At 41.5% G+C, this 13,546-nt stretch overlaps 1 protein-coding gene across 6 annotated transcripts in view; it reads left to right on the plus strand.

Moving 5' to 3' along the window:
• The window catches only part of FAM107B (family with sequence similarity 107 member B), an 86,881-nt gene extending 73,842 nt beyond the window's left edge, over window positions 1-13,039 (plus strand). For all 6 annotated transcript variants that reach the window (XM_031652483.1, XM_017962556.3, XM_021943075.2 and 3 more), the window contains exons 2-4: window positions 703-886; window positions 9,537-9,687; window positions 10,265-13,039. In XM_031652483.1, coding sequence (XP_031508343.1) covers window positions 759-886; window positions 9,537-9,687; window positions 10,265-10,381 — 396 coding nt within the window. In that variant the 5' untranslated portion in view covers window positions 703-758 and the 3' untranslated portion in view covers window positions 10,382-13,039. The remainder of the gene's footprint in view (window positions 1-702; window positions 887-9,536; window positions 9,688-10,264) is intronic.
• Window positions 13,040-13,546: the final 507 nt, after the last annotated feature.

Raw genomic sequence — 13,546 nt, forward strand, 5'->3', positions numbered from 1 at the left:
TAACAGGGGAATACATGTGGCACAGAGGTGGGAGAAGCAGGCAGTGAAACAGCAGTTTCAGTCCTGTGTGATTGGCCTCAGTGATGCTGTGTATAAGATAAGGTAAATATGCAGCTGAGTGGCTAGGAGAAAGGTTAGGCATCTTAGAATCTGGTGGAGGGTGACTGATTCCATCCTGTCTTTGTTCTGTGTTTGATAAACAGGTTTATAACCAATAACCGTCAGCGAAATATTTAACAAACTCCAGTTCAACAGGCAAGAGGCCAGCTTTAGTTTGTAGGCCCTGCTTTCCTGACACATGTGTCCGACTGCAGCCCTCGTGGGCCAGTGTTCGAATTTTCATTTGAACTTTCTTTTTTCTGACATACTCAAGTGCTTGTTCTGAAGTGTATACGGAGACAGGGTGGCAGGAAGCATCCTTTGTGACTGGAACTCAAGGTGTGGCAGTGGCAGTGATAGAAGTCAGGCCACAGGGCTCCCTGGCCTTAGTCATGGGCAAGACAAGACCAGGCCACCATTCTCTTCCCTGCCCCACCCCAGTTACATTCCAAGCACTTTAGAAGATATATCAGTGATACCTCAGAGTGGACCCAGGAGGATGGCATGTGTTAGCATACTGAGCACAGCTCTGTGGGCCTCTGCATGTGTGGGAGAAGCCTTGGCAAAAACTGCAAATGAGTATTTCTCATCTTTCTCTTTCAGACGGCCCACCTGAGGTTATCGACCCTAAGGACTCATATCTCATTACAAGAAGCATCATGGCCGAGCCAGACTACATAGAAGATGACAATCCTGAACTCATTAGGCCTCAGAAACTGATCAATCCTGTCAAAACCTCCCGGAACCATCAAGATCTTCACAGAGAACTTCTTATGAATCAAAAAAGGTAAAATGGTTTCTTGAGCATAGTTTTTTTTTTTTTTTTTTTTTTTTTTAAGAGGACTTTTAAGATAATGATATTTAATTTTAATTGTATTTACAGAGGCTTCAAAGATTCTTTGATTTCTTGCCCTGTGTTAAGGCTTTCTTACTCCTTCTCACATCCTAGAACCGGGTTATCCCTCCATGAGGCAGGTCCCCTGCAGGTGGCTGTGACTGCGGTGGCCGGCAGTGCTTCCAGACTCCTGCAGTCCCGGGTTCCCTTCTGAAATGGATGCCTGTTTCCAAATTTGGATGGAAGAGGCTGGATTAGGGATAGAAGAGAATGTCCTAAGTAGAAGAGAAATACATTTTTAAATTTAAACTCTCTGAATTTTCTCCTTACACTGAGGGAGGTGTAGGAATCAGGTAATTACTGCCTACTCCAGCATTTGTCAGTAGCAGGGAGAAGTCTCTAGAACCATATTAGACTTAGTAGATAGGACACTCATGTTTTGGTTTGTTTTTGAGTAGCATTTTAAATGATTATTATCATAGTCTTTATTATTATTTTGGAGGACAGGAAAACATTTACCTTCTATCTACTTTGCAAGCTCCATCTGTGCCATAAATCATTTTGGATGTTGGGCTGGTGTACTCTGCTTTTTAAGTAATTTGGGCGGGATAGGAGACTAGGAGAACTGAGGATGCAAGGCCACTTTTTCAGTTTAAGAACTAGGAAGCTTCATTTAGGATTATTTTCAGATCTCGTAGGACTATAGATGGCTCATTTGCCCACTCTTTGCTAAACCCTGGTGAAAGGTCTCCCATTGAACTGAAAGATAACGCAGATCAAGTTTAGCATTAGGGTAATTTATTGCAGGGAGGCCTAGTTAAAAAAATGTTTTAAAGAGGATAAAGGGGGCATTTTTGTGGCAATTCTCTTTCCTGACTACACTCCAGTAGAACTAATGACTCCTATCTATCCCAGGAAGTATTTGTAAATAACATTTCTCCCTCTAGAGTGTGGGAATGTGGCTTACTCCAGTTTTATCCCCAGCATTATTACTAGGAAGCTGTTGGATTAATGTATATTAAATTGAATGCAAAGAAGATTTTAGCTTCCATCTGCCTTTGTCACACAATAGAAGGAAGAAGATATGAATTTGGTATTATTACAGCCAAAGCAAAATGAGACTATCAAGTTCCTAAAATAGACCACAGAATTTGGAAGCCATCCTGTCCTGCCTGGGAAATCATGTCTTCATTTTGGTGGAAAGATCGTCAGTTTAGTAGGCTCTGAAACAGAATAGCAGTTGTCACTCATAGATTTTCAGATTATCTTCACCTGTTTGGCCTCAGTTCCCTTATCTATAAAGTGTAAGGTAGGGGACTTAGCTGTTCTCTAAGAAACATTTTAGCTCAAACTTTTTCTTCTAGAAAAACCTATGAAAGGGCTCCAACTCAGAATAAAGGTCAGAGTAAAACAAACATTTGCAGAGTAAGTGTTCTCTAAATTATAGGCTGTAAATTATTCTGCAGAAATGTATTTAGTAGTTTGGGTCATATTGCTGTAAAACCTACAGATTTGTGCAGTTGAGTCTATTTCCACGTTTTTTAGAGACAGAGCTTCTTCCATGCTGTCTTTGGCCTGTTCTTTCTTCTCCTTGTTTGCCCAACTCAACTGATCTGAGACAATGCTGGGTTTCCCTAAAGTACTATGGTGTAGAGAGGACGTGGGCTTCGAGGTCAGAGAGAAATGGTAGGACTTCACTTTACCTATCTTATGATCTTGGCCAAGGTATCTCCTCTTGAGATCTGTTTCTTCATCTGTAAAGTGGAAGATAATAATGTGTTTCTTATAAAAATTAAAGTAGGCTGGGCACCGTGGCTCACGCCTGTAATCCCACCACTTTGGGAAGCCAAGGTGGGTGGATCCCCTGAGGTCAGGAGTTCAAGACCAGCCTGGCCAATCTGGTGAAACCCTGTCTCTAGTAAAAATACAAAAATTAGCCGGGCATGGTGCCACATGCCTGCAATCCCAACTACTCAAGAGGCTGAGGCAGGAGAATTGTTTGAACATGGGGAGGTGGAGGTTGCAGTGAGCCAAAATTGTGCCACTGCATTCCAGCCTGGGTGACAGAGCAAGACTCTGTCTCTAAAAACAAACAAACAAAAAAACTTAAAGAATAGCTTGTATGAAAATGCTTAACTTAGTAAGTGATCACTTAGTCACATCTATCTTCCACTTCCTATGTGGCAACATCTGGAATTTCCTATTGCTTTTTCTCCCATTTCTTTGACGGATTTTGATCTGGTTGGAAATATATTAAAAAAAGAAGAAGAAAAAGAAAAAGAAAAGACAGACTTCAAAATCAAATGAATGTATGTCATCTTATCTCTTAAGAGTTTTCAAGGTCATAGCAAACTTGTTAGAACACTGGTTTTAGACTGAGAATTTCTCATTTCTTTCCTTTTATTCATCTTTTATTTTGTATACTTTTTAGAGACTGGGGTTTTTATTTCTAAATTTTAGTGCCGAACTATAGGATACGTCCCATCAATACGATGTATGTTTGGTTAAGGAATAACCAGTCTTAATTATTGCATGGTGTTGTAATGAAAATCTGTTTGCTTTTCTGCAGTTTATAACAAGTCTTCCTACATTTTGTCTCATCCGGTGCTCTTTCTAATAACCCAGTGTGCGTTATCTTCAGATTACCCTCACTCATGTGAGTAATCTCAGGGTAACTGGTTTAAGGAATCATCTCAAGATCACATAATAGTTTTTTGAAATAGTGTTTGGAAATAAAAACAAGTTTATGTGGAGACTATACCTTTGCTACGCATAGCTACAAATTTAGCTCAAAGCTCCATAGCAATTCAGACAGTTTTTCCAGTTACATTTTAGAGATTATATGTTAAAGGCCAAGTCCCTGCTTTAGAGAACAAGCACCCACAGGTCTTCTAACTGTGAAACCTATGCTCTTTCTAGTGTATAATCCTACTCTTCTATTTACCGTCTTTAGGACCCAGCTTAGTTTCAGGTTAAAGTCTTGAAGCCTCTAGGTCTGACTGTTAAAACCCTGCATCAAGTTCTCAGTTTCCATAGGTGTTCTCAGTGGTATAAAAAGGCAGCTTTCAAAAGGCTTTTTTTTTTTTTTTTTTTTGTTAAAAGATCACTATTAAAGGGATCCTTAAAAAAACAATTAAGAAGGGCCAGGCACGGTGGCTCACGCCTGTAATCCCAGCACTTTGGGAGGGCGAAGTGAGCGGATCACGAGGTCAGGAGATCAAGACTATCTTGGCTAACACAGTGAAACCCCATCTCTACTAAAAAATACAAAAGATTAGCCGGACGTGGTGGCGGGCGCCTGTAGTCCCAGCTACTCGGGAGGCTGAGGCAGGAGAATGGCATGAACCCGGGAGGCGGAGCTTGCAGTGAGCCGAGATGGTGCCACTGCACTCCAGCCTGGGCAACAGAGCAAGACTCTGTCTTTAAAAAAAAAAAAAAAAAAAGAAAAATTAAGAATATTTCTGATACTATTTAGAGAGAGAAATTCTATACTCTACAAAAATTACTTTTTGGAATAAATAGGTCAGTTACTTAAACATATCCCTAAAATTGGTTCTTTGGCTTGTATATTTGGAAGTCAGTGGCTTCTCGTTCCTGGTTTTTAGCTGACATTCTTTTGGCATGCTTTTCTAGATGAATAGTTCCTCAATAAATACTTGCTGCTGTACAGCATGGAAAAAGACAGGGGCAGTTCTAGAGATAAAGGATACAAGTATTTGTGTTCGAATCCATGCAGGTAAAAATGACTGAACCAGAAATGTAAATGAGGCAGGCCAAACCGGAAGATTACAAGATTAAAGAACAAGGGCTGAAATTCAGGCCTGGCGCAGTGGCTCACGCCTGTAATTCCAGCACTCTGGGAGGCCCAGGTGGGCGGATCACCTGAGGTGAGGAGTTTGAGACCAGCCTGGCCAATGTGGCAAAACCCCATCTCTACTAAAAATACAAAAATATTAGCTTGGCGTGGTGGCACGCACCTGTAGTCCCAGCTACTCAGGAGGCTGAGGCAGGAGAATAGCTTGAACCCAGAAAGCAGAGGTTGCAGTGAGCCGAGGTCATGTCACTACACTCCAGCATGGGCAACAGAGCGAGAGTCTGCCCCCTCGAAAAAAAAGAACAAGGGCTGAAATTCAAGTCAGCTTTTCCCTGTACCCCAAGAAAAATAATGAGGCCAGGAGATGTTTGGCTAAGTGGGCAGGCATTGTTCTGTGATGGTCTGAGCCCCAGACCTTTCCTCTGGCTGAATGCTCTCCCAGGTAACGGAATGACTTCAGTTATTAATACATAGGTACATAGTTCAGGTAGATGTGGAATGAATGTGGACTCGCCCTATCTGCCCTTGAATGTATTTAGTGGTTTATGTGAAATGTACCTTTCAAAGTTGTTTCATACTCTGGTGGTGGGAATATAAATCATTGCAGCCTTTTTGTAGGGCACTTTGGCAGTGCTCATCAAAATATGCAGTGTGCAGGTGCTTAGCCAGCAATTCCGCTTCTATGAATCTAGCCAACAGAACTACTTGTAGAAGCTTGCAGCTATAAATGTCCACAGAGGCTCAGTGCCTCGTTGTTTTTAATGGTGAACAATTGGAAACCAAATAGATGTCTGTCAATAGGGATGTGGCAGAATTGTGGCATGTTTATATGGGTGTAGAAAGTGTGGAGGAACATAGACCAAACTGTCGGTAACAGTTCTTTCTGGATGCAGGAATGGGTAGGGGTTGATGGGTACAGGGCCTCTACTTTGTATAATTTTGGGGCCACTGTTCACACAGAACATTTGCAGTGGAGTGGAGCTCCTCTGATTTGTTTAAAGGAGAGGGTTTGGATGTGCTTTTGCTTTTTTATTTAACATATGGGTATATTACCTTTCTTTTTCTGCAAAGAGCACTTACTAATTTTATAATTTTTAAAATTGGCTTTGCCCACTTTAGTAGTCGCAGGTAGCTACCTGACCAAGAAGCCAACTTGGAAATTACTGTTGCTTTTGGGTGATACTGTCATAAAGGGGTTGAAAGTACTTGTTAGCTGTATATGTCAGAATTGATTAAAGAGAACCAACTATTCTAATGCCAGGGATGGTATTGTAGTTAACTATGAAAGTTGGAGAAACTCATTTCTGTCTGTCAGCACTATCTCTGCTCCATTTAGACTTAGAGACTTATATGGGCAATGCTTGACTTTTTCCATTCAGCACAGAAAGTTAAGTAATCCACTGTGATAAAATTTTAACTAAATTTGTATGACTTCTTGACTGCTGTAAGTAGAGAATATTTATCATATAAGCACCATTTTCCTGAATTTTTTGTTACTACATATTTTATCTTACTGTCACTATTGTGTAAAAGCTTTGAAAGGCAAATGAATACTGTGTAATAGTTAAATCCATTCATAGGTTGCAATAGAGTGTCAGCCAATTGTGTCATACATCAAATGTTCAGCAGCTTTTGCATAATCCAGGAGAATTTAATGATAGTTGAAGTTCATTTTGCCAGTGAAATGTAGGGAAAGAAAAATGTTTGAAATTTAAATTATTCAGATAGCTAAATTCTTAATCCTAAAATTTAAATCCCTTAATTCTGTCTATAGTGTTATATCAAGACTTTTTAGTAGTCATGAAACTGAGTAAATCTTTATTCAGATTACTTAAAAACAGCTTTTCCTGTGGTTAATCACACCTTTATTTTGAACAGAGTACTCTTAAGCAACTTATATTGTGCTGATTAAAGATTTAATCTGTCCATATTTTTTACCCTGTTGTTCAGTCTTGATAAGTATGAAGCAAACCATAATTAAAGCACAAAAGTCACCTGCCTCTTTTGTTTCACTGGAAATTTGGCCAGATTTTTTTTAACGGAAAGTTCTGCTAATAAAAATTGGGAAATGGAGATATATATTATTTTGACTGTGTGTCCTCTGTCATTAAGGATGGACTATACTAGCTGGGTGTGGTTGCTTATGCCTGTAATCCCACCACTTTGGGAGGCCAAGGCAGGTAGATGACTTGAGCTCAGGAGTTCGAGACCAGCCTGGCCAACGTGGTGAAACCCCATCTCTCCCAAAAATACAAAAAATTATCTGGGCGTGGCTGTGGGCACCTGTAATCCCAGCTCCTCGGGAGGCTTAGGGAGTAGAATCGCTTGAACCTGGGAAGAGGGGGTTGCAGTGAGCTGAGATTGTGCCATTGCACTCCAGCCTGGGTGACAGGAGCAAAACTCCATCTCAAAAAGGAAAAACAAAAAAACAAAAAAACAAAAAAATACTGGGCGTGATGGCATGTGCCTGTGGCCCCAGCTGCTCAGGAGGCTGAGGTGGGAGGATCGCTGGAGCTCAGGAGGCGGAGGTTTCAGTGAGCTGAGATCATGCTGCTGCACTCCAGCCTGGGCAACAGAGAGACCCTGTCTCAGAAAAAAAAAAAAAAAGATGGAATATACTGATTTTTACTCTAAAGAACAACTTTGAATTAAGTTGTTTTTTTTTTTTTTTTTTTGAGGCGGAGTCTCACTCTGTCGCCCAGGCTGGAGTGCAGTGGCGCGATCTCGGCTCACTGCAAGCTCCGCCTCCCGGGTTTACGCCATTCTCCTGCCTCAGCCTCCCGAGTAGCTGGGACTACAGGCGCCGCCACCTCGCCCGGCTAATTTTTTGTATTTTTAGTAGAGATGGGGTTTCACTGTGTTAGCCAGGATGGTCTCGATCTCCTGACCTCGTGATCCGCCCGTCTCGGCCTCCCAAAGTGCTGGGATTACAGGCTTGAGCCACCGCGCCCGGCCGAATTAAGTTTTTATTGTGATTTTTAAAAGCATCTACATAGGAGAGATGCCAGAATTTTTAGAAATTCTAGATGAGCGAGGAAGTATGCAATTGAGGATTGGTTTACAGATGTGATTGTGTGGACTTGAAAGGGATCAAGGTGAGTGTGCTGTTGAGTTTCTCTGGTCAGAGCACATATATTGGAAATTGTTATTTAACAGTTGCTCAGATGAGTCCTAGTTGGTGAGTCACGGTAGTTGATAGGAGTTGTTTAAAGAACAACCTTGTCCCTGGTCTACAGATTAGCAGTCACCAGCAGCCAGACCAGGAGGTGTGTGGGAAGTGCTCAGGCCCATCCTGGAGTCCAGGACAGAGTCAGCAGTGTTCGTTGCCTACAGTTCAGAAAAGCATGAATTACTATTCTGCTACGTGCCTGTGTGCATAGCATGAGTGTGTGTGCACTGTTACCTACACCCTGTGCTGCCTGAAATTGATAGTGCTTTTCCTGTTCGGTGGTTGGTCCTATTTTTATTTTAAATTGTCTTGGCAAATTTTAACATCAAGTTGAGATTACTTAATGAGTTGGCAGAGACTGGCTAAGATAAGTGACTAAGGAAGACAATAAGAAGAAAGGTGGGCTGGATGATCCAGCATTCTGGAAAGCCATAGGAGAAATCCTAAGGAAATAGAAAAGGCAAATCTTAAGCTGACAGTTAGACAGAGATCGCACCGGAGAAAATGCTAAGACATGTCTTTCCCTTGACTTCTCTCAAATATTTCAGATGGAGGGTGGCTAGTTCATGACCTGTTTGGCTTGTTTCTCCCCATTTGGAGAGATGGCTGCCTAATTTATCTCTCAGAAATGTAGACCTTCCCTGAAGGCTGACTTGCTTTCATTGTAAAGAATCAGCCACACATCTGAAAGGGTTTCAGTGGAGGAGCACTGGACTGAGAGTTAGGGGATTAAGATTCTGCACGGCCATATCCTTCAGTAGTGATATAACCTTGGACGTGCCTTTAGATGTACAAGAACCCCCTTTCAGATCTGAAAAATGGAGAGTGGGAAGGTTTCGAGGGCCATTTTACTGTCTAAATTTCTGTGCTAGCTGGTCTTGAGGCTGCATTTAGTGCATAAGATCAGGGGCCAGAGGCCAGGCACGGTGGCTCACGCCTGTAATCCCAGCACGTTGGGAGGCCAAGGTGAATGGATCCCGAGGTCAGGAGTTCGAGACCAACCTGACCAACATGGTGAAACCCCGTCTCTACTAAAAATACAAAAGTTAGCTGGGCGTGATGGTGCACACCTGTAATCCCAGCTACTCCAGAAGCTGAGACAGGAGAATTGCTTGAACCTAGGAGGCGGAGGTTGCATTGAGCCTAGATCGTGTGCCACTGCACTCCAGCCTGGGCGACAGAGCAAGACTCTGTCTCAGGAAAAAAAAAAAAAAAAAAAATCAGGGGCTAGGTTTTGGGAAGCCTTCTCTCCGTGCAGAGCCCCCTGATTTCCTGAGCATCTCCGTCTCCGTCATGGGCACCCATCACAGTCATTGTACGAGCACCCCCACCCTCACTGCCCTTCTTTGCGTAGCCTACCGTCTTGCACACGGCAGGTGGCCAATACATTTTTATTGAATGAATGGATTTTATGTACTCTCTGGAGATCTCCTGTTGCCTTTCTTTCATGCTGGTGAATTTCTTAGATCACCATGTTGCCTATTGTAGCTTAGTAGGTATCATGCTAATTCTGTAGACCTCTTTTCCATGGTTGATATTGTAAGTTATATTTCTGTTCATAAAACGATGTAGCCATTAGATGAACTTTTTTAAAATTTTTATTAATACTTTTTTTGCAGGGGTCTTGCTCCTCAGAACAAACCAGAATTGCAGAAGGTGATGGAAAAAAGAAAACGAGACCAAGTAATAAAGCAGAAGGAAGAAGAAGCACAGAAGAAGAAATCTGACTTGGAAATAGAGCTATTAAAACGGCAGCAGAAGCTGGAGCAGGTAAGGGGGATTGACTGGAAGCTGTCTTTCTTTTTTTTTTTTTTTTTTTTTTTTATCTTGAGGAATGTTGGAGTGCTGGAGCAGGCAGGATTTACCAGACATGTCAGTGTATACATTTATACTATGAAAGAAATATTGGAGACAAATGTCAGCAAATGGGGTCAGATATGTTCAAGGCGGGGACAAGAATCCTACTGAGGACCTCAAACAGATTCCAGAGGCAAAAGCAAAACAGGGACATGGCACTGAATTCACACAGGGTGCTGGGGTCATTTAGTGAAATTCACCCTCACGAAGACTCCAGAGCAGCTGCGCGCTGACCTTAGGATGTGTTTCCTTAGCCCTGTCTTTTCATTTCTTGTCATCTCGTGGTCCTATTTGCAGTGACAACCAAGTAGCTTCTGTTTCTGTGCACAGTTACCCAGACTCCATCCATCCATTTTTTGAAAAGTGGGGCACCAGGAGAGACTTCCTTCCATGGGGAAGTAAAGTTGTCAGGGACTTTGCAAAGAGAGAGGAGTATTTTGAAAGGCTGCTTGGTTTGTAAATAATTTTCCCTTTTCTGAATGTCATTTAGCTTGAACTTGAGAAGCAGAAATTGCAAGAAGAGCAAGAAAATGCCCCCGAGTTCGTGAAGGTGAAAGGCAATCTCAGGAGAACAGGCCAAGAAGTCGCCCAAGCCCAGGAGTCCTAGGCCGAGGCTGCAGCAAGACCTCGTGTGTCACCCCACAGAGCTGTCTGTGGCTGCCTCCTCAATCTCAGGGCACAAGCCCCTGGAGAATGTTCCAGCCAGCAGAGAATTTTGACTTGCAGTAGGATTTGGTGTGATTTTCCTGCGATCTGGGTGGATGCCTTGCCTGTGACGGTTGCAGTTCCTATTCGCCAAATGAAGGGCAGTGCCCCGCACATAAGTTGGAATGATGGACCTGTGTTCAGAGACTTTAACAGAACCAACAAGCAGAAAAGTGAGAACAGGAAAAAGGAAGAGGACACTGGAATCAGTTCTTGAGAGTTGCACGACTTGGTTTTTCTTCCATTCCAAGTTTAGTGGGACCCAGAGCCTTTCTTCTTTTAAAAGCTAAAAAAAATAATACTTTTAATTCCTCTTTTTGTTATCTGTTAGATAATTGAGATCACATAGAAGTGCATTTAATCTGTTCACCCACTGTAAATTTTATTTTGAGGACCCAGAATTTTCTTGTTTAATTTATACTTTCACCCATGTTGCAGTTAACACCAGAGAAGGAACGTGAATGTCGAGCACAGCCACCACCCTTGTTGGCACTAAATTTAGAAATAGGGTGAGAAGGTTTAAAAGCCTGTAAACACCCATCTTGATTTTATTTTCATTCCTTTTGGTTCTCTGTGTAATAATAGTAGGCTACATAGTGACATTCCAGTTCCAAGAAGGTACATCCTGTCCGTTCGTTAATTGCTTTGATTATTAGGAAGATTTTTGTTCAGTTTTGTTTTTAAATGTCTTGCTGATCTAGTTCTTTTAGATGGAATAACCTTCCAGTCCTTTAGAGAGTGGAACTAGTCCATATAACCCAGCTTCAGTATCACAAGTAGAAGCCCGCACATCTTTTCATTTCTCCAAGAGGAGTGTGGGGAAGGTTCCCATGACCAGCTGGGCAGTGAGGATTTCACTAGGCATTCTAATGTGAAATCAGTGTAGATTGCTCTTAAGGAGGCTTCATGAGATGTATAGCATTTGAATGTCTAATGATAATGAGTGTCATTAGAATCCAAGCTTTGAAAATTTCTGATTAATGCTCATATATTTCTTTATCTTTGTTTTTTCTTGTGAAGAAAGACTTTCACCACTGTTTGAGTGATGATGCTGTTGATAAGGATGATGTCGATGACTACTATATTGCATCTCTCAGGAACAGCTGACAGGAAGGGAGCGGCTGCTGAGTGCCCTCATTCTAGCTAGCACCACGCTCCTCAGAGAGCGGCCGAGTTATAGACAGCAGCAGCATTCTCATGCAAAATGAGTTTTAAGCTGCTGGTGTGGGCATCGGTACCTTTTGCCTGGGTGATATGGAAGAATTTTTGAGGATTTAGTATGCTCTCCATAGAGACAGTTCAGCCAGTCATTTCTGCATTGTAGAGACTTCTCATACTTTCTTTGAAGACTCATAGAAAGCTGGATCCAGAGCTTTTGAATCCTTAATTAGCATAGTAGAAATTAGCTTTCTATGGGAATGCTTTAGTGTTAGCAGTTGACAATTAGGCCCATATTCAATCTGAATGGGAACAAAAGTAAATGCAATGATAATATACTGCTAGTTAGAGAAACATGTTAGTTGATTATACCTGAAATGGATTATCTATCTCATCAGCAAGTATTATTTGAATAAAATGAGAAATGCTTAAGAAGAATTGTTGCTCTATAGTAATTTGGTTTTGAAGAATGGAATGGTAACTATTTTTTTCCATCGTTCTTCCTTTTGAGAGAAGAAAGTGTGGTGACTGATGATCTGGAAAAGCCCATTTCTGATTGCACATTGACTGGAATTCTTTCTTTGTGTCTGTGGACTAGTGATGCTTTTTGCAAAATGAAGATTCGGGACTGGCTCCTATCTTGTTATCTAACTAGATGTCAGATCTTGAAATCTGTATTCTCGAAGCAATTCTGCCACTTGATCGTATTCACAAGGGCCCTGATAGGCTCCTTTAGAAGGCCCAATTCTGTTCCTAGAGCTTAACTAGAATTCATTCTTCACTGGGGGGGGAAAAAAAAAGTTAATTAAGAAAGCATTTCCTTCCTAATCTCACTCAAATCTGCAGAATTATTTGTAATGAGTAGTACAAAATCTGGCCAAAAGGAGACTTGTAAATAGCGTAAAGTGGTGTTTTATGCTAAACGGTGGAATGTATAGGCAGAGAAGCTCTTTGAAGTTGTCAGATGACCTGGGCTTACAAGCCTGATTCAAACAGACTGTCAGTCTCCTCTCTCCCCTTAATACCATGCAGCCCAAACCCCTAGGACTCTTGAACATCCGAGCAGTTTTGTGCTTTGAGCCACTTTTTGACAAAAATGGCTCCATTTTTCCACAGCGTGGGTTTCTTAAACTAGTTCAATGTTTTATAGTCTCATAGTAGCAGTGTTGCTTTCTAAGCTATAACAGTCGACTTTATTCTTCTACTCTGAAAAATCTTGACTTGTTTGAGTGTATATAATATATATAAAGGGAGCCTTAATGGATTGGTTTTCATAATTTAATATTTTTTGTATTTGCTCTTGTATAATTGTTTTTAACGGAAAGTATTAAAGAATTGAGGGTGGAATTCTTAGAACCAAAGTTATTCTTAATAAAAATCACCACATGCTTGGACCATGCAACCATGTTTGTCTGATCTGTTTAAAGTGGGCATCTGGAACAGAACGGGGTTGGGTTCAGTTCAAAGGTGAGAGTTGGTTCCAGGGTCTCCCTTTTGATGACTGGTCCTCATTGACAACCTTACCCCCAAATCACTTATGTCCTATTGCCTTGTGGCAGTCGAGCTGACAGTTTATCATATCAAACAGAGTCATCTCAGGGATTTATGGCACTGTAAATTACACATTGCGGTAGACCCTATGGCCTTCAGCAGCAGCCGTCAGTCCTCAGCTCAAAGTATTCTGTATTTTAGATAGCTTGGAGGACAGTGGGAGACAGGTTTTGGGAAGGGCCATTGTTTAGTGCGTTTGACCCCAGTACATATGGCATGTCTGAAGTGTGATTATGAGTTGTTTTTTTTGCTTATTCAACTATATGAATGTTATTCCTCAAAGAAGTTACTTTGGAAAGGTATACACCTGATCGCATTATACTACTGGTTAAAATACTTCGGAGGTTCAAGTCTCTTT

Source organism: Papio anubis, chromosome 11 (assembly GCF_008728515.1).
Source record: "Papio anubis isolate 15944 chromosome 11, Panubis1.0, whole genome shotgun sequence".
Classification (NCBI taxonomy): domain Eukaryota; kingdom Metazoa; phylum Chordata; class Mammalia; order Primates; family Cercopithecidae; genus Papio; species Papio anubis.